The following is a 26,969-nucleotide window of genomic DNA, read 5'->3' as shown; positions in this document are numbered from 1 at the left end:
AATTATTTAAGAACTTGAAAGAACCCTTGAAAACTAATGTTTTTTATAAAATTTTTTGTATGTAAATGTTAGTTGAGTGTAGCTTTATCATTTTTTTATATCTATATTTACGATTACAATTTTTAAAATTAGTTTTTATACATATCTATGTTTTGTTTTACACCTTTGTAAATTTGTTAGTACATAAATTTTACACATATGTAAACTTGTTATTTATATATGTAATCAAAATTTTTTATACAAAATATGATAAAACTACTCTTAAATAATGTTAGTATATAAAAAAATTTTAAAAAATGTTTGGTTGTTTAGAGTTCCTAATAGTTCTTAACTTTTTTGGAGTTCTTAAATGATACCAACCCTACATATATATATATGGGAAACAAATTAGGGTTTTCAGCATGAGCTCCAATAAACCTAACATTTATGGGGCCAAACCTGCCCAAGATCTCTAAGCCTTTACAAACCTAACAATTGAAACAAACGAAGAATTTGAGAAAAAACGTGATAAACTTATCAATTTTTTTTTGGGGGGGGGGGGGGGGGGTTGTTTGGGATTGCTTATTTTCACCAACTTATAACTTATAAACTTTTTAAAAAATAATAAGGTGTTTGTGATTGCTTATATTGGGAGGAGAAAAGTTCCATAAGTTACACTTTTGTAACTTATTAACTTAATGAAAAGTTATAAGTAGGCAAAATAAGGAATCCCAAACACCCCCTTGGATAACAATAATTCTTCTTTTTTCTAAACAGCAGGATGGATAACTACAATTCCTAATTTGCTTGAAAAATAGTTTAGTTGAAGTTAGATAAAAACATTTGAAAATAAACCGAAGAACGTGACACGGGGAGGAAATAATGGAAGCTAATATTCGTGATATTTATTTTTCCTTTTTAAGGGTTTTTAATCAAAGCGACGTAGTTTTAAATGATTTTACTTGCAAGCTTAGGTGCGTGACAGCAACGTATTCATTTTCTCTTTTTTCTAAACATCAGGGTGGATAGGTTCCATTTGTTTATGGTCTTTACATCTTCCACAAAGCTTATTTTTAGCTTCTTCTTTTTCATCATATAGGTGGCACGGGGAATTAGAAATATAGCAAGGCGGCATCAGGATCATAAGGTCGGAAAAGTGGGCGGCCGACGGGAAATATTCTTGGAAGGTAATATACATGTGACGTTTGGTTAGTGGTGTAGAAAAAATAGACGGCCTGTTTATTTTAGGATGGATATGGTAGAACCGGTAAAATTTCTATCGACACTTTTGAAATAAGAGCGGTAAAAATACATTTTGATCGTCTTCCCCTTAATGTAAAGCCTAATTGAAATGAATAGTATTAGGTTGTTATGAAAGAGAAATTATTTAGTATTGTGAATAATATATAATTTGCTGTCCAATACTCATGGTACGTTTTCCACAGGTGGGACAATTCCAAAAGTATTAATGTTGAATCTGTCAACAAATGGACAAAAACTTAAATCGTTCAACCTTTAACAAATCTCATAATTGAGTTATAGGCCACTCTTTAATAATTTAATAACTGATTGATATTTCTCTTCATTATTTTGGAACGTTACACTCTTCTCTCGTGGCTTATAAAAACACTAATACATGTTTTGAAATTTGGTGTCTTGGTTTTGTGTGTGTGATCAAGTTCCTGGTTCCATGGTTTAACACAAGAAAACAAGCCACATGTGGTGTGCATACCAGCCGCGGCGCAAGGTCACATTAACCCAATGACAAAACTCGCTAAAATCCTCCATTCCAAAGGCTTCAGTATTACCTTTGTTAACACTGAGTTCAACCACCAACGCCTTCTTAAATCTCTAGGCTCCGACGCTCTAAACGGCTTCCCTTCCTACCACTTTGAATCTATCCCTGACGGTCTTCCCCCACCCGAAAATCCTGATGCCAGCCAACATACTGCCACTATACTAAAATCCCTCAATGAAAATGGTTTGGGTCCATTTAAAAGTGTCATCAACAAAGTGAGTGCTCTATATTCCCCAGTGACATGCATATTGGCCGACTACCTTCTGACTTTCACCCTTTCTGCGGCCGAGGAACTAGGTATCCCCGCAATTCTTTTTTGGACCGCCGGGGCTGGTTCCCTCATATGTTATTTGGAGTACCCCAATCTTATACAAAAGGGTTTGATGCCTCTTAAAGGTATATTGGCTTCCACTTTATTTCTCATAAAACTCTATTATCTTTTCCAGATTTTTTTTCAAAATAGGATATTTTAGGAAGTGGAGATGATTTCTAAGAGAGAGAAAGAGTGATAATGGTTTCTAGGTGATCCGTCATTTGAAACAGCAAATCTATAATTATATCTAGGGTGTGTCAGTTTATGTCGGGCGAGTTGGACAACTAGCTTGTGTTTAGTCATTTGAAATGACAGATGTGGTACATTTTTGGTGTGATCTGTCATTTCAACAAGAAATGCTATACTCCTGCTTTTTAAAAATTTTGGATAAAAAAATATGTGAACACTTAAGAAAAGAATAAGCATATGAGCTGAACTCGGATATACCGGTTTCAAGTTGTTTAATTTTTTTCTTTAAGCTTTTGTTCAAATTTATAACTAGAGAATTTAATGTGAAAAAAGATGTTGAGCGACCTTAAAAAAACAGAAAACAATTTCATCAACTATTAATAATATTATATCAATTATAGGGCTAACTGAAAACAAATATCTTTGTGCATGCAGATCAAAGTTCTTTAGTAAATGGGTATTTGGATAAAGTTATAGATTTTATCCCTACCATGCCCGATATACGCCTAAAAGATATTCCACCTTTTGTTAGAATGGTTCATCCTGGTGACGAGTTTATGGTTGGATTTTCGGATTGGGCAGTACAGAGGGCGATTAAAGCATCAGCCATTATTTTTAACACTTTCGATGAGCTAGAAGGCGAAATTCTAGACGCGCTATCTTTAACCTTCCCATTGTGCTATGGTATAGGCCCCTTGCATCTCCTCCAGAGCAAAATTGCTGATAAGTCACTAGATTCCATCAAATCAAATCTTTGGGTCGAAGAGCCCGAGTGTTTAAAATGGTTAGATGACAAAGAGCCGCTATCAGTCATTTATGTAAATTTTGGTAGCATCACTGTAATGACACCTCAACAACTAGTCGAATTTTGTTGGGGACTTGCTAAGAGCAATTATTCATTCTTGTGGATAATACGACCCGACCTGGTGATTGGTGACTCTGCTGTCCTTTCTCCGGAGTTTTTGGAACAGACTAGCAATAGAGGAATGTTGGCTAGTTGGTGTCCACAAGAGCAAGTTTTAAGTCACCCGTCAATAGGAGGGTTTTTAACGCATAGCGGATGGAATTCGACAATCGAAAGTATTTCTTATGGAGTCCCGATGATTTGTTGGCCGTTTTTTGCTGATCAACAACCGAATTGCTGGTGGAGTTGCAATAAGTGGAAGATTGCAATGGAGATCGACAGCGATGTTAAGAGTGATGAGGTTTCGAAGCTAGTGATCGAGCTGATGAATGGAGAAAAGGGAAAAGAGATGAGAAAGAATGCCATTGACTTAAAGAACAAGGCTGAGGAAGCATGCACCTTTCCCTCCGGTTCTTCTGTGGTTAATTTGGAGAAAGTGATTCAGCTACTACAAACATCTCCAAAATAATTTACAAGTTGTTTTAGATGAATATGTTTTATCTTTCTTATGCCACCAGTTCTTAAAGATCAATTTTATTTTGTGTGCTTATTATTGGTTAATTTTACAAAAGACCTCCAATGCAGCATATATATTTTTGTTTCAAATTGTCAACTCAGCATGTCACATTATATTTTAAACCAACTTACAAAAATCTTTATTTCTACTCTAGTGGTTATTACTGGTTTGTTCTTTAAACTGCCACCTCATCACCTACTTATCCTCCATAGTAAATTATTCCATCTTCAAATACTTGGTTTGTGTTTTTAATACACTTCATTCCTGACACCCACCTCTAATGAGATAAGACACCTGTGTTGAATTTCAAAACAGCTCCACATGGAATTCAAAACACCCCATTGAAGATATCCTAAGGACCGTTTGTGATATAAGCTTAAAAAAAGGGAACTCACGTAGACCCTTGTTTACCCTACATAACTTAAACCAAACCTAATAAATTTAATATGAATTGACAAGTGACAACTAGACCCAAACCCACAAACGCAATAAACGTGATAAACCAGAAACACAAACATCAAAATAAATTTATATGAACTGGCTAGGATTCTTTGAATCAACTTCAACCACATGATTTTCTTTTGTTTTCTTAATATTTCTATTTTCAGAATTATTGGTTTCATTCACTGGTTGCATATAAAAGCAGTACTACATGTTTTAAAATTTGATGTCCTAATTTTATTTTGTGTGTGAGAGATAGATCCAAATGGATTCTACACACAAAAACAAGCCACATGTGGTGTGCATACCACTCCCAGCACAAGGTCACATTAACCCAATGCTAAATCTTGCTAAAATCCTACACTCCAAAGGCTTCTTTATCACCTTTGTCAACACCGAGTTTAACCACCAACGATTTCTCAAATCACTAGGCTCTAACGCCCTACACGACCGCCCTTCGTTCCACTTTGAAACATTCTTTGATGGTCTTCCACCAGCGAAAAACCCCGATGCTACCCAAGATACTGAATCTCTACTCACATCCCTCCACGAACATGGTTTGGATCCAATTAAAAATATCCTCTCTAAAGTGAGTGCATTATATTCACCGGTGACTTGCATTGTGGCCGACTTTGCTATGGGTTTCACCCTCCCTGCCGCTGAAGAATTAGGAATCCTGGCAGTCCTCTTTTGGACCGCTGGGGCTGGTTCTCTCATATGTTATGATCAGTACCCCAATCTTATACAAAAGGGTTTGATGCCTCTCAAAGGTAAACATTTAGCCATTTATTGTACAACTGATTCAAGTATGTATTTCTCATTAAACAACTATTAACATTCCAAAGATGTAGAAAAAAAGGGTTTCTAAGAGCATCCACACCAACAAACCTTTACAAACCGCCACATCAGCTTCACATCATATTTCAAACTTTTCACAAAAACCTTAACTTTCTTTCACAACAAACATACACAAACCTTATTAAAAATATTAAATCTATATATGCATATATAATATGTATATGAGTATGTGAAAAAATGACTTTGGACCCACCCTTGAAGGTTTGAATTAAGCTTGGTTATGCAAACTTTAACTTACAAACTTTACTCTACAATTGGTGAAGTTCTTAAACATTAAGTTTGTCTCATGCCACATCATTCAAACTTTGAAAAAATGCAACTTTTTGTTGTAGATGCTCTAAGTATCTTTTCAAGATAATAGAGAGTGAAAATTTTGTGCATATGTAGTTTAAATTTATATAGATCAAGCGTTAAATTTAAAGTGCGTTTAAACTATAAAATGTACAAATGATTTTGGACCCCTTTATCATGAAATCAATGGATGAGATAATGAAAGGCGGTCATGTCAGCGTACAGCGATGGTGGACCGGATCGTTTTTTCATGGGTCGGAATTTTGAGAGTTCGGCTTTCTATCGCTATATATTAAACTTTTTCGGTATGTTCAAGTATGGCAGGTCACATAATAAAATTTCCTTTCATCTATATTCTACACATGCCGGTAAATTTCATCTTAGTTCGTTTCTTTCCTTCTTATGTTTCATGGTATTTCATGAGGGTTAGTGTTCAAATTTCAAAGAATCAATCAGAAATTTATCGAATATGTAACACAACAAAAAAAAGTTCAGGTGTTGCAGTCGACCCCCATGGCTTGACTATGGGGCCGCCCCTACACGTAACTAATTTTCAATTGTGTTAAAAACTTGAGGTTCTCACATCTTTTAACAAAGGTTGATAACTTTTTTATAAAACATTATTTTTAAATTTTTAAAAAAATATATATTGCATTATAAAATTGAGCATTTTGTTTTTTTTAATTTGAGTATACTTTTACTACACATCTTTTTAATAATCAATGGCAAAAAAATCAATATGTTGTACATGTAACATGCATGATTATGCGTTGATATGAAAATAAGTTACATAACTATGTATATAAATACCTTGGGTGTTATGCGTCACGTGACGCCCTGTCAGAGTTATGGTTTTTTACAAAAACAGGGTGTAGTCATAACTTTTCACCCTTGGGCGTTATACGCCACGTGGCGTCCTGTCACTTTTACACTTTTTTGTTTTTTTTTTAAATTCTTTATTAATATTATTCCATTAAAATAAAAATAAAATCAAATAACAACACAATCTCTCTCTGTATATTTATATTCCATTAAAATATAAAATAAAATCAAATAACAACACAATCTCTCTCTGTATATTTATACCCATTAATACAGATCTCCATCAACCCTCAATCCAACATAATCTTTCATCCTCACCGTTAAAAAAAAACCATCATACATATCTGCACCTCAAAAACCCGTCATACAGATCTTCACTGTAAGAGTCATTCTAGTATTAGTCTTTCTTATTTGTATTTTGTTAGTTTACATTTGTTAGTTGTATGTTTAACTTTGTCTTTGTAATGTTTGGACCCGAGGCCTAATGTACTTAGAGCCCATTGGGCCGATTTTTATGAAAGAGTGTATGAGAATACACACACTATATTGTGTGTGTATCTCATACCCTAAACAACCTTTTGCAAATTATTTTACCAACCTACAAACTTTCTCTCCCTCCCCTTCTAACTTTCGGCCTTCATTACCAACACTACAAGATCCGAGATCTCGGTCCTAGCTAGTTGTTTCCGCCAACTAGTTGAAAGGTTGATTCAAGACGACTAGTACTTAGTTTGTTTGTTGTTTGATCCGGTCACGAGACCTACATTCACCATCAACTCTTCCATCTAACACCATCATACAGAACTACACCTCAAAACCCACCACCGGATCCTATTCCGACCACCATGAAACCCACCGGATCCAATTATTCTTTTCACTTTAAAAAGCGAGCCAAGCAAGCGTTTTGTAGAAAACTCCGGACAAAAACGGCGGGGGGGGGGGGGGGGGGGGTCGGTGTGCCCGGCATTATACCCTAAAACGCCAGCAAAACACCAGGTCTACGGACGGTCTAAGTCATGTTTATGTATGTGCGTAATTAATTACGCTTCTGCATAATTATTGTGGTCCCTGATGCCCTTGTCCGCATGCCACATGTCGTTTGTTTTCTTATGCAAAGCCCCTCCTTATTGTGAGTAGGGGTGTACACGGACCGAACCGGACCGGACAAGAGCATGTTCGTGTCCGTCCGTTAAGCTTTTGACGGACAAACGGACAGTTCACGAACACTCTACCGAATGAAAATTTATGTCTGTGTCCGTCCATTAAGAAATTGAGTTTGTCCACATCCGTCCATGTTCGTCCGTTAATATTGTAACGGACGTTAACAGACAATAATGGACAAACGGACACTAATGGACATCAATGGACACACGAAAATGTGAACATCAATGGAAAACGAACATTAATGAATAAATACAAGCAGTTACACTTACATATTAATACCAAACATAAATCTAAACAACTTCACCTACAAATTTGGAATCATACCATATAACATCCAAATAATATACTTAACACTTATAATATATTAACATAAAGTGGATCACTATAATATAAGAGACATCAGACATGTAGTAATACAAAAGTGTGATTAATAACACTAGATATTCCACAATTAAATTACAATACAGGAAAGATTTAAACACTAACGATATCAGACGGACATTATCGGACGTAATCGGACGTTCACGAACACTATTGAACGGACTTGGCCCTTGTCCGTGTTCGTCCGTTAAGCTTACCGAACGGAAATTTTTTGTCCATGTCCGGTTCGTTTATTAAACGGACGAACATAAACGAACTTTTCGCCGAACGGACGACTGACCGGACGTCTGGTTCGCTTACAACCCTAATTGTGAGAATTCAAGAATACCACTTACAAACTTTTTTTTATTTTAATTATAACAATATCAATGTAAAAATAAATACAAATTAAGTGGCTCATGAAATCACATGTAGACACACAAGGGGTATACTAATGGTTGACTTATCTCCTTGAAACATCCCAAAACCGAGGGGTATCTTAGAGGTTTGGATTCACATATGCAACGTAGTTTCTGAACGTGAAGAATCATTTCAGAAGCAGAGCAGCGGGATCATAAAATCTTCATACCCTAAGGTATTATATCCGTATAAAATGAGAAATAACTAATTTGAAACTAACTAGACCGAACAAAAACTTCAACATTGTTAGATGCTAATTTCAGTCGGATAACCCTCCATGGCACCACCCGATCCTTAATTATTCTATTTGATGTTCATACTAAAATTCAGCGGCGTTACTGAGTTTTAGCTTCAACATACCATACACAAACACACTAGTTATTATGAATCAATATAATAACACATATGTACCTGAGGGCACACACATCTCACCTTCCGTTCATAGATACTTCGTCAATGGAAACATCATTACATCATTTATAAGTTAATAAAGGTTTATTTTCGAAATCTACCCATATTTCAAAGGTCATAACAACCCACACGTTAGAATGACCATCGCCATTCAACTTCGCATTCACAATTGCAGGGCCGACCCTAAGAGGAGGGGGGGGGGGGGGTGGGGGGTCGAAGGCCCCCGGCTAGGTCTGAAATAATTTAAAAAACTTTTATATGTATTTTTATGAAAAACAATATGTAATATTTAATGTTTAAACAAGATTACATAACAACTAGTTTGGTCTAGTGGTAAAGATGAATGATTCACACCCAAAATGTTGTGGGTTCTAGTGTCATCTGAGACATGTTTAAGGCTATTTTTATACAAAAGTTTTCTACACAACCCAAATAATAACCAAGTAAGCCAATTTAAAAATCAAATTGTTTTAACCCAACAAAATACTCTTTTTACTTAAGGCCCAAAATATTTTAACAATTATTTGGAGATGGTCCTGCACAATTGCACAACCTCCGACAAGCCACAAAGGCATTGCCAAGTACGTGCCCATTTGAGGGGCCTAAAGAGATATCATACCATTCTAACTTATAAAACATTCATATTAAAGCTTCATACATTTACCCTTTTACACATTTTGTTTTCGTTGCACAGCACCACAAAAACATTTTTAAAAGAGTATTTACTGCTTACTACTTCGTGTTAAGTCATCTATGTCATAGAAAATACACAGTTAAATTGATCATATCAATTATTACCAGCTAATCTGTCATAGTTTACAATACTAAAATTCAACTTTAATAAATAATTCAACCAAATTACCAATAAACTTTATATTGTCCCTTTTTTTTTCAAATACACCACAGCCCTCATATGAGGGGGCTTGCGAGTTAAGGTTGTGGTTTATTTGGGAAGAAAAACAATACAAAATTGTCTCTCACGTGAGGGGCATGCTAATGGGTTTAACGATAAACTTAACGGGGTTAGTGGGGTCGAGTTTAATTGCAAGTGAAATGAAATCACATGGACGAAAATCACAGATTTGAAACTATTCGACTAAAACCATAGATTTGAACAAACAAACAATAGGGACGAAAACCGCAGTTTACTCTTTCTTATTTGGATTTTGGGTGGTTTTGAAAAATAAATGCTTTGAAATATCATTCATATTTCAAAAATAACACACATTCATACTCATTAAAATTCATTAAGTTCATACAAATGAACATACTTTGTTCTAACTTGTGTCCAATTTTATTCGTGTACGCAGATCCTAATCATTTGGTAAATGGGTATTTGGATACAGTTGTAGATTTTATTCCTACAATGTGTGGTATAGGTGATCAAATCGGGTTGGTCAAAGGAACCGGAACCGGTTCAGAACCGGTTCCATTAGTCAACATCACTGTTTAAACCGGTTCCATGGTCGAACCGGTTAGGGAACCGAACCGGTTCCCCAACCCTCGGACCCGGAACCGGTGGAACCGGTTCTGACCGGTTCCTAAACCGGTTCTTACACTGTAACCGGTCACTGTAACCGGTTCCAACCGGTTACAGTGTAAAATATTATTTTTTTTTCGTTTTTCGTTTCCGCTGCTTGTGTAGGTGATGATTTGTGTTCTTCTGATTTCTGAAGAGGCTCATGCTACTTTTGTATCGTGTTACATTTGTTGAGTTTGCTATGTATTATAGTCTTTTGGCTTACGCAAGTCAAATGCTGAATTATAATCAAGAGCGGTGTTATACGATTCGTATTTGTATAACATGTTAAATAAAAAAAACAATTAACATAAAATTCATTTTATTTACTTTAAGAAGTTCAAAAAAAAAGGTTACATGTTTTAAAATATTCAAAAACAAACTAACAAAACATTAAACTTATATTTTGTGACATATTATTTCTATAAAAGCCTTCTTGTTCGTCGTAATTATTGAGTGGCGACTTATTCATCAGAATTACTTGTAGAAACGCCTTCTTGTATGGTATACGTCTAAAAGATATTCCTCCTTTTATTAGACTCATCTATCCTGTGGATGAGTTTATGGTTGGAGTTTCGGATAAGGAACTAGAGAGGGCGAAAACAGCAATAGCCATTATTTTTAGCACTTTTGATGAGCTAGAAGGTGAATGTCTAGATGCACTCTCTTTAAAGTTCCCATTGTGCTCTGGTATAGGCCCTTTGCATCTGCTCCAAAACAAAATTGTCGATAAGTCTCTAGATTCCGTCAAATCAAGTCTCTGGGTAGAAGAGCCTAAATGTTTAAAATGGTTAGATAATAAAGAGCCATTATCAGTCATCTATGTAAATTTTGGTAGCGTCACTGTGATGACACCTCAACAACTAGTCGAGTTTTGTTGGGGACTTGCTAAGAGCAATTATTCATTTTTGTGGATAATACGACCCGACCTAGTGATTGGTGATTCTGCTATTCTACCGTTTCAAACTTTGTGTTAAAGAGTTCTTTACTTCTATGGGTTCGACACAAGATAACATGCCACATGTGGTGTGCATACCAGCCCCAGCACAAGGTCACATTAACCCAATGCTAAATCTTGCTAAAATCCTACACTCCAAAGGCTTCTTTATCACCTTTGTCAACACCGAGTTCAACCACCAACGCCTTCTTAGAACGCTGGGATTTGACTCCCTACACGACCGCCCTTCCTTCCACTTCGAAACCTTTCCGGATGGTCTTCCACCAGCTGAAAACCCCGATGCTACCCAAGATACCGCATCTCTACTCAAATCCGTTCATGAAAATGGTTTGGGTCCGTTTAAAAACATCCTCAATAAAGTGAGTTGTTCTTATTCTCCAGTGATTTGCGTGGTGGCAGACTACCTTATGGGTTTCACCCTCTCTGCAGCCGAGGAATTAGGTGTTCCAACAATTCTCTTCTGGACCGCTGGGGCTGGTTCCCTCATATGTTACGATCAATACCCCAATCTTATACAAAAGGATTTAATGCCACTCAAAGGTAAAGATTTTATTAGTTTATTGTATAAGTAGTTAAGGTATTTATATTTCTCATAGAACATTAGAAAGCAAAAGTACAGTTGATAATCAATGTTGTAAAAGTAGGTCTTTAAGGCCGAGTACTCCCCTAGTACTCACTACAAGGTAAGACGTCGATGAGAGTTTCTTTAATAGCTACTAAGAAAATCGATCAAATGTGGTCAACAACAGCCAGAATCACATCTAGTCAGTCAACTAAGGTCAGTTTTAACTTATAAAATAAAACATAATTCATATTTCTTCAATTTTAAAAATACAATATCTCTTTTTAGTTAACGATTATGAAATTTTTAGAATAATTTTTATTTAAAAATGTATTTCTCTTATTTATATTGACATTCACTTATTTTGTTATAAATATTAGTATACTTATGATATTTTACATATACTGAATATCCAAAAAATAATTTTCTTTATATTTACCATTTCTGAGTACTCTCCGGGTTCTTTCCAAATACTCAAGTATACCCAACTTTCAAGTCGGCCTCCTAGGACGCCTAAGGTCCTAGGACGTCTAGGTCCTCTTAGCGACTTTTTGTAACCTTGTTGATAATGGTACCTATATATAGAATAACGTATATGGAATATCTTTCTTGTTTGTTGTTTCCCCAAGAAAATGGTTTTCCTTAATGGCACTTGAAATAAGCTGTTTTTAAGTTTGGTTTTGAGCGTCTTGACATCTCGCCCGTTTTAGCTATCATAGGGATGTTTTTTTGTGATTTGTTTTGGTGGTCGTTTTTTTCCTCAAGAACTCCCTAAATCAAGGGCAGTTAAAAATTGAAACAAGCTGGTGATGACATGACAATGTTTTTAGATGCTTTTGACATATTAATGTTTTTATGATTTTATGATATGTGAGCTCATTACATAAATTCATGCATTTATTATGATTCTCTGGGGCTTACAAGTTACAAATGTTGTGTGTTCATATAAATTAACATATTTGGTGCTAACTTGAGTACAATTTAATTCTTATACACAGATCCGAGTTATTTAGTAAATGGGTATTTGGATACAGTTGTAGATTTTATCCCTACTATGCCTGGTATACGTCTAAAAGATATTCCTCCATTTGTTAGAATCGTCCATCCTGGGGACGAGTTTATGGTTGGATTTTCGGATAGGGAACTAGAGAGGGGGAAAAGAGCAACGGCAATTATTTTTAACACTTTTGATGAGTTAGAAGGTGAAATTCTAGACGCGCTCTCTTTAAAGTACCCGTTGTGCTACGGTATAGGGCCTTTGCATCTGCTCCACAACAATATTGCTGATAAGTCTCTAGATTCCATCAAATCAAATCTCTGGGTTGAAGAGCCTAAATGTTTAAAATGGTTAGATGACAAAGAGCCGTTATCCGTCATCTATGTAAATTTTGGTAGCGTCACTGTGATGACGCCTCAACAACTAGTCGAGTTTTGTTGGGGACTTGCTAAGAGCAATTATTCATTCTTGTGGATAATACGACCCGACCTAGTGATTGGTGATTCTGCTATTCTACCGTCAGAGTTTTTGGAACAGACGAGCAATAGAGGGATGTTGGCTAATTGGTGCCCACAACAAGAAGTCCTAAGTCACCCGTCATTAGGAGGGTTTTTAACGCATAGTGGATGGAATTCGACAATTGAAAGTATTTCTTATGGAGTCCCAATGATTTGTTGGCCGTTTTTCGCAGATCAACAACCGAATTGCTGGTGGAGTTGCAATAAGTGGAAGATTGCAATGGAGATCGACAACAACGTTAAAAGTGAAGAAGTTTCGAAGCTAGTGATCGAGTTGATGAATGGTGAAAAGGGAAAAGAGATGAGAAAGAATGCCATTGATTTGAAAAACAAGGCGGAGGAGGCATGCACCTTTCCCACTGGTTCATCTGTGATTAATTTGGAGAAAGTGATTCAACTACTACAAACATCTCAAAAATAATGCATTACTTGTTTTTTTATAATTATATCTTTATCTTGCTTATGCTACCTGTTCTTTGAAATAAATTTTATATCACTAGCAATTGGGCTAAACCTTCATAGGCAGTGTACCACATGATCCGGCTTGTCGAGTCCTTTTCATTCACTAGTAACTCCAATCGTAGCCCTATGTTTAATTGATAAAAACAAAATTCTTCTAACTCTTGGATAAGCCTCTCATCCATATAGGTGACCATACATAAATGAAACGACAATCGACAAATTTGCAACCGAAATTGTGATCACAAATACACATTTTTGTAATAATGACAAGCATCCTATATAGAAGTGACCATATATGTCGCACACCCACTTTCACATGCTTAACTTTACCGACTGATACAAACTTAACAGCGGAAATACATTTTTAAACACAGGGACCGAAACTGTACTTACAAGGAAATAATAACGAAGTTGTTAGGCTATCCGTAGTGGGGCGACTAAAAGGGGCGATAAGAGGGCGGAACACTGCCCTCAGGGCAACAAAAGGAGCGATAAGGGGGTGGGCGACTGGTTTTATTTTGGGGGAACCTTTTTTTCGTGTGATATATATATATATATATATATATATATATATATATATATATATAATGGGGTACGACACCATTACACCTCTAAAACAAAAACTCACAATTTGCTAACTGGGCGCTACATGCCGCAAGTCGTCCCATTTTATAGCCCCTCCACTACATATAGCCTTAGAGAACTAAAACAGTAAACTTTTTGTAACAAATATTTCTTCAACCAATTCCTCTTCTACGCATCATTCAGTATACTAGACTTCCCACCTAATTGATCACTACCGGTAAATCCTTTACTAATGTAATGTTTTAGTTGTTTTCTTTAACATTTGACGTTGAGTGTTGACGAATTTATTTTTTGGTTTAGTTTCAATGCCGTAACCAAATACCAATCGAATTCGCATCAACTCAAACGCGCACCATGTAGGTTTTAGTACCAACCGACGCACATCGATTTGAAAAAGTTTTCTTTCTTCTTAAGCTACATGAGTGTCAGTTCTATTTAGAACGTTACAAAATTAATAAATACCAATCAAATTTGCGTCGATGATCCAACACAACATAGTCGGTCTTATTACCTACTTATTATTTTAGATAGTGATGGTAGCCGGCCTGGGCCGATACAATGAATCTACCGAGTGGGAATTAGCTAGAAAAATATAAATAAATAAGCAAGTTAGTCATCATCTTTGAAAATAACTCCAAAGGGTACCTAAATTCCATAGTTACCCTCTTTATGTCTACTTAATTATTACAACTTTTTTCACCAATATAATACCTAAGAAACATATATTTGAGATGCATATTTGTGAATCTTTAATGGATTTTGAACAAGAGAAGAAGCCACATGCCTTGTGCATACCAATCCCACTACAAGGTCATATTAACCCAATGTTAAAACTAGCCAAAATCCTACACTCCAAAGGCTTTCTTATCACCTTTGTCGACACCGAGTTTAACCACCAACGTCTCATTAGATCTTTGGGTCCTGAAGCTATACGTGACCTCCCTACCTTTCGGTTCGAGACCATTCCTGACGGTCTTCCACCGCCACAAAACCCTGATGCCACACCGGAATCTTCATTGCTAGCCCATGCACTTGAGGAAAACTTTGAGGGGCCATTTAGGAACCTAATCACCAAAGTAAATGCTTTGTATTCACCAGTGACTTGTATAGTAGCTGACTTGCTTATGGGCTTCACCCATGCCGTTGCCTCCGACATGAGTATTCCCGAGTTTCTCTTATGGACAGCGGGAGTGGGTTCGTTGTTATGTTACGATCAGTTTCCCGATCTTTTGGACAAGGGATTGATGCCCCTTAAAGGTAACTAATTCATCAGAGTTCTCTTTTCAATATCGTAAAATAGTATCTAGTTGATTTATGATAAATTGGATTTTAATAATGCCAGACTAATAATCCTACATGAGAATATCCCTACGGGAAGCTAGTCTCGCCTTTCAAGCATTATTGTCTCACTGGACCACTGCGAGAAAAACTTAATGGCGTTAAATTTTATCTGAGTTTGAAATTGATGTTTTAGTGTTTTTTATCGAAAGAATGATATAAGTCAACTAATGTAAAACTTATCTTGAAACGGTGCTCCAAGTAGCTTGATTTTTTTAATTAGAAGTTCAAACACCCAAACCGATTAAGCACTGTTTCGAGGTAAGTTTTGTATCAATCAACTGGTATTCTCTTTCCGATCAAAATCCTAAACATCAGTTAGTGTTTTGGATATAACTTAATGTTTTTAATTTTTAATGAAGTCCAATGAAACAAAAATGTTTAAAATGTGGACTTTCAGCAGGAACATTGTCATGTCATATTATTATTTGCTAACCACAAGTTGTCTTATTTATATGTTATATGATAGAATATATTATATAGTGCGGTAATCATTAAAAAACTGATTGTAGAAAACAAATTGTATACGTTTACTAAAAAAATAATCTAGAAAAGATATTGGTGTATTTGGTAGCAGAAACAAATCTTTATTTCAAATTTCTGGTTTTACAAAAAGAAATTACATATATTGTATTTGTTGAAAACTATTGAAAATTTGAAAAGTTGTTAAAAGAAAAGAGTATATTTCCTTCAAAACTATAGTTCTACTAAGGGTATGGGATTGGGTGAGTGTGAGCGGTGTTAGTTAATAGATGTCACATGTGTAGGAGATGTATCTGTCACACAACGTGATTTTAGCGAATAGGCAATTCTTTTCAAATTCAATATAATGGGTGTCGCGTGTTTTTGGTGATTTTAGTGTTGCAAATAGGGTTGTAAACGAACCGATCGAACACGAACAAGGTCTTGTTTATGTTTGTTCGTTAAGAAATTATTGTGTTCACGAACGGTTCACAAGCACTTACCGAACGAGATTTGTTGTTCGTGTTCGTTCATTAAGGAAATTAATGTGTTCATGAACAGTTCACGAACACAAACGAACACAAATAAAATCGGTAAAGGCTAGAGAATGCGACCAATTTATTCATCAATGTGAATATTGAAAGCCTGTAAACGAATCGAATGAACACGAACAAGGGCAACATTCGTAACTACAAGTCCATAGCAAAATTCCATAGCTAACAATTCGTAGCTAAAAAATCGTAGCAAAATTCCGTAACTAATATTTCGTAGCTAAAAATTCATTGCAAACAATTCTATAGCACAATCTGTAGCTAATATAGCTAAAATGACGACGTCTCTTTCGGTAGCTAAATTCGTAGCAAAATTCTGATTTCGTAGCAAAAATCCATTGCAAATAAGTTAGCTACGAGACTTGTACTTACGGACCAAATTCGTAGCAAATCCGTAGCAAACACCCTATTTGCTACGGATTTGGCCGTAACAAATACCTGTTTTTGTAGTAGTGTTGGTCGCTCCCCCTTTTTTGGAGTCACCAGATTTGCTTAATTTTTAAATGAAGGTTTCTCATGCATTTGACCCGAATTCATGGGTATGAGTCTTACCAAATTCCTTAAATGAGTTATAACATCTCATTAAATTAAAAATTATTCTCACCAAATTATTGATGTGAAAATCCTATAAAATAGGATATACTAAAAATTATTATATGATTTGTTTTAAAATAAAGATATTATTTATAATTAAGAAACAATTTTATAGTAAAAAAAATAAGCGGGTCTTGGGTATCACCAAAAAACCCGGATAACTTTTAAACCGGATTATAACATCTTAGTTATTTGTGAAACCATATTATCATCAAACTCTAAGTATATTACCAATGTCCTTACAATAAATAAAATTCAACTCCAAAAAAGTATATAAATATTAAAAACGAATAATGTAAAATAACCCCCATAATACGAGGAATAAAAACTAGTTATATAATAAATGTGTAAAAATAGTTATGGGCCCTAAAATATGATGGGCCTTGGGCCATTGCCCTCTCTGCCCACCCTATGGGCCGGGCCTGATGGTTACCCAAGCTTGGCCAACAAATAATGACCAAATATTACAAAACCATAATTGCAACCTCATAAACCCATTACAATAATAATGAATTTCACGGGTTCAATAAGTCCAACTCAGTCATCTACACGCGAAATGGCTATGTTGCTAGAAATTACCAACATTTAATATGGAAGGGGACCAAAACGTATTTGGACAAAAACATGCCGGTTTCAATAATTCTAATAGCTTCAAAAGTCTTGCAGGCTCATGTGGCATCGATTTGTCATAACTTCTGGAAAGGCTAATCCCCAATTATTCACATGTGAAAAGAGGTATTATGTAAACAAGGAAAAGAGAAAGATTATTTAAGTTTAATTATCTATTTTTATCTAGTTATTAGAGGTTAGAGTTTGAATCTTGGTTTGTTTAATAGGAGTATTGAGTTATTATCTAAAAAAATTTTGGTTTTCTGATTTAGTGACAATGGGTGATGGTTAAGGTTGGAAATCTGGTGGTGTCACGTTTGAAAACTTAAGGGGGTCTTCCCAAGGTGATGAGTTTCCTGCTTGATGGTGTTTTTGGGTGAGCCTGCCAGCATGGATGATTGAAATCTCGTATCAGGATTGCTCACTCGGATATTGAGAGTTTCCGAACGCTGTTAAAAAAAATCGATATGTTTGGAATCAACCAATTTGTTTATTGTTCCAAAACGTGTTGTTCCGGACACGCAAACCGGCCCACGTCAGACCGTCCCAAGCCCATCACGTGAGAGGTAAATCAGCCTCACTCAACAGCAAGGTGCTTGGCGCTTAGGATCGTTTTCGAACCCACGACCTCTAGGTTATTATTCTAAGTCTTACGCCCCCACCAACTAAGCTACATGGTTCTCTGATCAGGACAAAACTTCTGTAGGTTTGAACAAAATATAATCAATGATATGGACAAACCCATATTCAGCCAAACTTTTATGATAGTAATAGCTCATAGCATACTGTATTTTTTTTGTCAATGACTCATTAATGGCCGGGTAACTATAGGGCCCTTTAAGTAATGTATAAATTGATAGGACAATTAATTGCTTGTCTAGTTTTCAATGTTTAAACAGTGTACTCTTCACTGGAAGCTTATAAAAACAGTAATACATGTTTCAAACTTTGTGTTAAAGAGTTCTTTACTTCTATGGGTTCGACACAAGATAACATGCCACATGTGGTGTGCATACCAGCCCCAGCACAAGGTCACATTAACCCAATGCTAAATCTTGCTAAAATCCTACACTCCAAAGGCTTCTTTATCACCTTTGTCAACACCGAGTTCAACCACCAACGCCTTCTTAGAACGCTGGGATTTGACTCCCTACACGACCGCCCTTCCTTCCACTTCGAAACCTTTCCGGATGGTCTTCCACCAGCTGAAAACCCCGATGCTACCCAAGATACCGCATCTCTACTCAAATCCGTTCATGAAAATGGTTTGGGTCCGTTTAAAAACATCCTCAATAAAGTGAGTTGTTCTTATTCTCCAGTGATTTGCGTGGTGGCAGACTACCTTATGGGTTTCACCCTCTCTGCAGCCGAGGAATTAGGTGTTCCAACAATTCTCTTCTGGACCGCTGGGGCTGGTTCCCTCATATGTTACGATCAATACCCCAATCTTATACAAAAGGATTTAATGCCACTCAAAGGTAAAGATTTTATTAGTTTATTGTATAAGTAGTTAAGGTATTTATATTTCTCATAGAACATTAGAAAGCAAAAGTACAGTTGATAATCAATGTTGTAAAAGTAGGTCTTTAAGGCCGAGTACTCCCCTAGTACTCACTACAAGGTAAGACGTCGATGAGAGTTTCTTTAATAGCTACTAAGAAAATCGATCAAATGTGGTCAACAACAGCCAGAATCACATCTAGTCAGTCAACTAAGGTCAGTTTTAACTTATAAAATAAAACATAATTCATATTTCTACAATTTTAAAAATACAATATCTCTTTTTAGTTAACGATTATGAAATTTTTAGAATAATTTTTATTTAAAAATGTATTTCTCTTATTTATATTGACATTCACTTATTTTGTTATAAATATTAGTATACTTATGATATTTTACATATACTGAATATCCAAAAAATAATTTTCTTTATATTTACCATTTCTGAGTACTCTCCGGGTTCTTTCCAAATACTCAAGTATACCCAACTTTCAAGTCGGCCGCCTAGGACGCCTAAGGTCCTAGGACGTCTAGGTCCTCTTAGCGACTTTTTGTAACCTTGTTGATAATGGTACCTATATATAGAATAACGTATATTGAATATCTTTCTTGTTTGTTGTTTCCCCAAGAAAATGGTTTTCCTTAATGGCACTTGAAATAAGCTGTTTTTAAGTTTGGTTTTGAGCGTCTTGACATCTCGCCCGTTTTAGCTATCATAGGGATGTTTTTTTGTGATTTGTTTTGGTGGTCGTTTTTTTCCTCAAGAACTCCCTAAATCAAGGGCAGTTAAAAATAGAAACAAGCTGGTGATGACATGACAATGTTTTTAGATGCTTTTGACATATTAATGTTTTTATGATTTTATGATATGTGAGCTCATTACATAAATTCATGCATTTATTATGATTCTCTGGGGCTTACAAGTTACAAATGTTGTGTGTTCATATAAATTAACATATTTGGTGCTAACTTGAGTACAATTTAATTCTTATACACAGATCCGAGTTATTTAGTAAATGGGTATTTGGATACAGTTGTAGATTTTATCCCTACTATGCCTGGTATACGTCTAAAAGATATTCCTCCATTTGTTAGAATCGTCCATCCTGGGGACGAGTTTATGGTTGGATTTTCGGATAGGGAACTAGAGAGGGGGAAAAGAGCAACGGCAATTATTTTTAACACTTTTGATGAGTTAGAAGGTGAAATTCTAGACGCGCTCTCTTTAAAGTACCCGTTGTGCTACGGTATAGGGCCTTTGCATCTGCTCCACAACAATATTGCTGATAAGTCTCTAGACTCCATCAAATCAAATCTCTGGGTTGAAGAGCCTAAATGTTTAAAATGGTTAGATGACAAAGAGCCGTTATCCGTCATCTATGTAAATTTTGGTAGCGTCACTGTGATGACGCCTCAACAACTAGTCGAGTTTTGTTGGGGACTTGCTAAGAGCAATTATTCATTCTTGTGGATAATACGACCCGACCTAGTGATTGGTGATTCTGCTATTCTACCGTCAGAGTTTTTGGAACAGACGAGCAATAGAGGGATGTTGGCTAATTGGTGCCCACAACAAGAAGTCCTAAGTCACCCGTCAATAGGAGGGTTTTTAACGCATAGTGGATGGAATTCGACAATTGAAAGTATTTCTTATGGAGTCCCAATGATTTGTTGGCCGTTTTTCGCAGATCAACAACCGAATTGCTGGTGGAGTTGCAATAAGTGGAAGATTGCAATGGAGATCGACAACAACGTTAAAAGTGAAGAAGTTTCGAAGCTAGTGATCGAGTTGATGAATGGTGAAAAGGGAAAAGAGATGAGAAAGAATGCCATTGATTTGAAAAACAAGGCGGAGGAGGCATGCACCTTTCCCACTGGTTCATCTGTGATTAATTTGGAGAAAGTGATTCAACTACTACAAACATCTCAAAAATAATGCATTACTTGTTTTTTTATAATTATATCTTTATCTTGCTTATGCTACCTGTTCTTTGAAATAAATTTTATATCACTAGCAATTGGGCTAAACCTTCATAGGCAGTGTACCACATGATCCGGCTTGTCGAGTCCTTTTCATTCACTAGTAACTCCAATCGTAGCCCTATGTTTAATTGATAAAAACAAAATTCTTCTAACTCTTGGATAAGCCTCTCATCCATATAGGTGACCATACATAAATGAAACGACAATCGACAAATTTGCAACCGAAATTGTGATCACAAATACACATTTTTGTAATAATGACAAGCATCCTATATAGAAGTGACCATATATGTCGCACACCCACTTTCACATGCTTAACTTTACCGACTGATACAAACTTAACAGCGGAAATACATTTTTAAACACAGGGACCGAAACTGTACTTACAAGGAAATAATAACGAAGTTGTTAGGCTATCCGTAGTGGGGCGACTAAAAGGGGCGATAAGAGGGCGGAACACTGCCCTCAGGGCAACAAAAGGAGCGATAAGGGGGTGGGCGACTGGTTTTATTTTGGGGGAACCTTTTTTTCGTGTGATATATATATATATATATATATATATATATATATATATATATATATATAATGGGGTACGACACCATTACACCTCTAAAACAAAAACTCACAATTTGCTAACTGGGCGCTACATGCCGCAAGTCGTCCCATTTTATAGCCCCTCCACTACATATAGCCTTAGAGAACTAAAACAGTAAACTTTTTGTAACAAATATTTCTTCAACCAATTCCTCTTCTACGCATCATTCAGTATACTAGACTTCCCACCTAATTGATCACTACCGGTAAATCCTTTACTAATGTAATGTTTTAGTTGTTTTCTTTAACATTTGACGTTGAGTGTTGACGAATTTATTTTTTGGTTTAGTTTCAATGCCGTAACCAAATACCAATCGAATTCGCATCAACTCAAACGCGCACCATGTAGGTTTTAGTACCAACCGACGCACATCGATTTGAAAAAGTTTTCTTTCTTCTTAAGCTACATGAGTGTCAGTTCTATTTAGAACGTTACAAAATTAATAAATACCAATCAAATTTGCGTCGATGATCCAACACAACATAGTCGGTCTTATTACCTACTTATTATTTTAGATAGTGATGGTAGCCGGCCTGGGCCGATACAATGAATCTACCGAGTGGGAATTAGCTAGAAAAATATAAATAAATAAGCAAGTTAGTCATCATCTTTGAAAATAACTCCAAAGGGTACCTAAATTCCATAGTTACCCTCTTTATGTCTACTTAATTATTACAACTTTTTTCACCAATATAATACCTAAGAAACATATATTTGAGATGCATATTTGTGAATCTTTAATGGATTTTGAACAAGAGAAGAAGCCACATGCCTTGTGCATACCAATCCCACTACAAGGTCATATTAACCCAATGTTAAAACTAGCCAAAATCCTACACTCCAAAGGCTTTCTTATCACCTTTGTCGACACCGAGTTTAACCACCAACGTCTCATTAGATCTTTGGGTCCTGAAGCTATACGTGACCTCCCTACCTTTCGGTTCGAGACCATTCCTGACGGTCTTCCACCGCCACAAAACCCTGATGCCACACCGGAATCTTCATTGCTAGCCCATGCACTTGAGGAAAACTTTGAGGGGCCATTTAGGAACCTAATCACCAAAGTAAATGCTTTGTATTCACCAGTGACTTGTATAGTAGCTGACTTGCTTATGGGCTTCACCCATGCCGTTGCCTCCGACATGAGTATTCCCGAGTTTCTCTTATGGACAGCGGGAGTGGGTTCGTTGTTATGTTACGATCAGTTTCCCGATCTTTTGGACAAGGGATTGATGCCCCTTAAAGGTAACTAATTCATCAGAGTTCTCTTTTCAATATCGTAAAATAGTATCTAGTTGATTTATGATAAATTGGATTTTAATAATGCCAGACTAATAATCCTACATGAGAATATCCCTACGGGAAGCTAGTCTCGCCTTTCAAGCATTATTGTCTCACTGGACCACTGCGAGAAAAACTTAATGGCGTTAAATTTTATCTGAGTTTGAAATTGATGTTTTAGTGTTTTTTATCGAAAGAATGATATAAGTCAACTAATGTAAAACTTATCTTGAAACGGTGCTCCAAGTAGCTTGATTTTTTTAATTAGAAGTTCAAACACCCAAACCGATTAAGCACTGTTTCGAGGTAAGTTTTGTATCAATCGACTGGTATTCTCTTTCCGATCAAAATCCTAAACATCAGTTAGTGTTTTGGATATAACTTAATGTTTTTAATTTTTAATGAAGTCCAATGAAACAAAAATGTTTAAAATGTGGACTTTCAGCAGGAACATTGTCATGTCATATTATTATTTGCTAACCACAATTTGTCTTATTTATATGTTATATGATAGAATATATTATATAGTGCGGTAATCATTAAAAAACTGATTGTAGAAAACAAATTGTATACGTTTACTAAAAAAATAATCTAGAAAAGATATTGGTGTATTTGGTAGCAGAAACAAATCTTTATTTCAAATTTCTGGTTTTACAAAAAGAAATTACATATATTGTATTTGTTGAAAACTATTGAAAATTTGAAAAGTTGTTAAAAGAAAAGAGTATATTTCCTTCAAAACTATAGTTCTACTAAGGGTATGGGATTGGGTGAGTGTGAGCGGTGTTAGTTAATAGATGTCACATGTGTAGGAGATGTATCTGTCACACAAGGTGATTTTAGCGAATAGGCAATTCTTTTCAAATTCAATATAATGGGTGTCGCGTGTTTTTGGTGATTTTAGTGTTGCAAATAGGGTTGTAAACGAACCGATCGAACACGAACAAGGTCTTGTTTATGTTCGTTCGTTAAGAAATTATTGTGTTAACGAACGGTTCACGAGCACTTACCGAACGAGATTTGTTGTTCGTGTTTGTTCATTAAGGAAATTAATATGTTCATGAACGGTTCACGAACACAAACGAACACAAATAAAATCGGTAAAGGCTAGAGAATAAGACCAATTTATTCATCAATGTGAATATTGAAAGCCTGTAAACGAATCGAATGAACACGAACAAGAGCAAATTCGTGTTCGTTCATTTAACTTTATAATTAATCAAATAAATATTTATGTTCATGTGCGTTTATTTATAAATGGACATTTGTGTTCGTTTATGTTCCTTCATTTAAAATCTAAACAAACATAACTAAACAAAGATAAACGAACATAAATAAACATATATGAACCAATGTGAATGAACACAAACAAACTTAAATGAAAACACATAAACGAACACAAATTAACAAATATAAAACCTCTAAGCAAATGACATATCCAGATAATATTTAATTATTTTCTATTAATACATAAACGAACGTTCATGAACATAAATGAACGAACGGAACATGTGTTCGTGTTCGTTTGTTTAATTATACGAACACAAATTTTGTGTTCATGTTCGTTCGTTTATTAAATAAACGAACATAAACGAACTTCCCGCCGAACGGTTCACGAACTGTTAAACGAACGTTCGGTTCGCTTACAGGCCTAGTTGCGAAGGATGAAGGGGATTAGGGGAAGGGCTTCACATATCGTGACCCAATTGGAGATGGGGTGGAACCCTAAGATCGTTGCGTGTCGCGAAAGGAGGAGAGATCCTTTGTGACACGTGGCATACCAAATTAAGCAGAATGTTTGGATTTTTGACACTTTTATCCTGGACTTTGATTAAATGCATTTTTAATATAAAATACATGAAATAGAACTTGTGATCGAGATTGTAACATTACATAAACATAATATCACAAGTCAAACACTAAAATCATAAATGAACATGAATTATTTTCAATATTTCGTGAAAGGAGGAGAGATTCTTTGCGACACGGGTCATACCAAATTAAGCAGAATGTTTGGATTTTTGACACTTTTATCCTGGACTTTGATTAAATGCATTTTTAATATAAAATACATGAAATAGAACTTTGTGATTGAGATTGTAACATCACATAAACATAACATCATAAATCAAACACTAAAATCATAAATGAACATGAATTATTTTCAATCTTTCATTATTAAATGCACATCCGAATTATATTGAAATTTTAAAACGGGTCGGATTTCAGGTTTGAAATAAAATGGTGGGACTCGGTTTATGTAATCTGATATTGTCTCCTTTGCTTTATTTTGTATCATGTTTTCTCTTTGATATACAGATCCGAGTTATTTACTAAATGGGTACTTGGATACAGTTCTAGACTGTATACCTGCGATGCAAGGCATACGTCTAAAAGATATCCCTCCTTGGATTAGATGTATCAACCCCGGTGATGAGTGCATGGTTCACTATTTTTGTTTACAATTAGAGAGAACAAAATCGACATCATGCCCTATCTTTTTTAATACTTTTGATGAACTTGATTGTGACATTTTAGAGACGATCTCTTCGAAGTTTCCTACTTGCTATGGAATTGGCCCGTTACATATACTCGAAAACAATGTTGTAGACAAAACTCTGGCATCCATCAAATCAAACCTTTGGAAAGAAGAGCCCGAATGTTTAAAATGGCTAGACTCAAAAGAACCGTTGTCAGTTCTTTATGTGAACTTTGGTAGTATCACAGTCATGACGTCTCAACAACTAGTCGAGTTTGGATGGGGACTCGCGAAAAGCAATTATTCATTCTTGTGGATAATACGTCCCGACCTTGTGATTGATGAGTCAGCTGTTCTTCCACACGAGTTGCTAACGGAGATAAGAAGTAGAGGCTTGTTGCCTGCTTGGTGCCCACAAGAACAAGTACTTAACCACCCGTCAATAGAAGGGTTTTTAACGCATAGTGGATGGAATTCGACAATTGAGAGTATTTCTTATGGAGTCCCAATGATTTGTTGGCCGTTTTATGCTGATCAACAACCGAATTGCTGGTTGAGTTGCAACAAGTGGGAGATTGCCATGGAGATTGACAATAATGTCAAGAGTGAGGAAGTTAAAAAGCAAATGATTGAGTTGATGGAAGGAGGAAAAGTGAAATTGATGAGAAAAAAAGTTGTTGAATTGAAGAAGAAGGCTAGGGAAGCATGTCTCTTTCCTTCTGGTTCATCAAATTGATGAGAAAAAAAGTTGTTGAATTGAAGAAGAAGGCTAGGTGAAGAAACACTAAGTGAACCCTGGACAGATTATAGATAATCTGGGGGTTAAGTAATGCTTCCCACGGGGATGAGGTCCAGCAGAGAAGGTTGTTCTTCTGGAGACCTGCAAAACAGACACCGTAAGCTCGTCACTGAGAAGGGGGGGGGGGTTCCTCCTTGTGACCACCCTCCGGCGTGAGAATCAGACTAGATTGCTCTGAATATAAGTGTATATTAAGAGATTGCTAGATAAGATTGAGATATCAGCTGATCTTACCATTCCAAGGTGTTGGAGTATTTATAGCCGAAGGTAGGTTTCCTAGAAGGTACTGCCGGCTGAATAGTATTCCTGTTCCACCAACAGTGGACTACGCACAGGCCATGCTGGTTGGTGGGTAGGCTACGGCCAACAGTAAAGGTCGGCTGTATACTGTTCCTTTACTGCCGGCTACGCACTGTTCCACCAACTGTAGGCTGCGCACGTCCCCTCGTAAGGGTTGGTGAGTAGGCAGCGGCTAATAGTGACAAACAGTACTAGAGGGTGCTCCTCCTCGTATTGTTGTCGGTGAGCTGTCACCCTGTGATTGGTTCATGGGCTGCTCTGGTCAATTTGTCTGTTCCGCCCATACCTTAGTAGGTATAGTACGAAAGACCTTCCAGAAGCATACGGACTGGCTCACTTGGGCGAGAGTATTCCTGACTTGCTCATTCCTTCATGTGACTACTGAAGTAGCTAATGCCTTGTGCGTGTAG

General features: G+C 36.1%; 3 protein-coding genes and 1 pseudogene across 6 annotated transcripts; all 4 read left to right on the top strand.

The window, feature by feature from the left end:
* Positions 1 to 1,684: 1,684 nt before the first annotated feature.
* Positions 1,685 to 3,751, top strand: LOC143587845 (7-deoxyloganetin glucosyltransferase-like). The gene is made up of 2 exons (XM_077069016.1): positions 1,685 to 2,173; positions 2,715 to 3,751. The coding sequence occupies exons 1-2, from the start codon at positions 1,741 to 1,743 to the stop codon at positions 3,650 to 3,652; spliced, it is 1,371 nt and encodes a 456-aa protein (XP_076925131.1). The 5' UTR covers positions 1,685 to 1,740; the 3' UTR covers positions 3,653 to 3,751.
* A 467-nt stretch (positions 3,752 to 4,218) lies between these two features.
* Positions 4,219 to 13,478, top strand: LOC143587844 (7-deoxyloganetin glucosyltransferase-like). 2 transcript variants are annotated; one of them, XM_077069015.1, is made up of 2 exons: positions 4,219 to 4,911; positions 12,505 to 13,478. In XM_077069015.1, exons 1-2 carry the CDS (start codon positions 4,407 to 4,409, stop codon positions 13,440 to 13,442), a joined length of 1,443 nt encoding a protein of 480 aa, XP_076925130.1. In that variant the 5' UTR covers positions 4,219 to 4,406; the 3' UTR covers positions 13,443 to 13,478. The 2 variants fall into 2 exon arrangements, with proteins under 2 accessions (XP_076925130.1, XP_076925129.1); XM_077069014.1 differs by lacking the exon at positions 4,219 to 4,911 and adding an exon at positions 10,970 to 11,484.
* A 1,254-nt stretch (positions 13,479 to 14,732) lies between these two features.
* Positions 14,733 to 21,097, top strand: LOC143587843 (7-deoxyloganetin glucosyltransferase-like). Of its 2 annotated transcripts, none has more exons than XM_077069011.1 (2): positions 14,733 to 15,325; positions 20,121 to 21,097. In XM_077069011.1, exons 1-2 carry the CDS (start codon positions 14,800 to 14,802, stop codon positions 21,056 to 21,058), a joined length of 1,464 nt encoding a protein of 487 aa, XP_076925126.1. In that variant the 5' UTR covers positions 14,733 to 14,799; the 3' UTR covers positions 21,059 to 21,097. The 2 variants fall into 2 exon arrangements, with proteins under 2 accessions (XP_076925126.1, XP_076925128.1); XM_077069013.1 differs by lacking the exon at positions 14,733 to 15,325 and adding an exon at positions 18,469 to 19,100.
* A 1,279-nt stretch (positions 21,098 to 22,376) lies between these two features.
* LOC143587838 (7-deoxyloganetin glucosyltransferase pseudogene) lies at positions 22,377 to 26,196 on the top strand (annotated as a pseudogene). Its single transcript, XR_013144980.1, has 2 exons — positions 22,377 to 22,945; positions 25,301 to 26,196. The product of XR_013144980.1 is annotated as a 7-deoxyloganetin glucosyltransferase pseudogene (transcript).
* Positions 26,197 to 26,969: the final 773 nt, after the last annotated feature.

Source organism: Bidens hawaiensis, unplaced genomic scaffold (assembly GCF_021521415.1).
Source record: "Bidens hawaiensis isolate Kalapana, Puna unplaced genomic scaffold, B.hawaiensis_p1.1 tig00035904_1, whole genome shotgun sequence".
In the NCBI taxonomy this organism is placed as follows: Eukaryota; Viridiplantae; Streptophyta; class Magnoliopsida; order Asterales; family Asteraceae; genus Bidens; species Bidens hawaiensis.
This window is presented reverse-complemented; position numbering and strand designations above follow the sequence as displayed.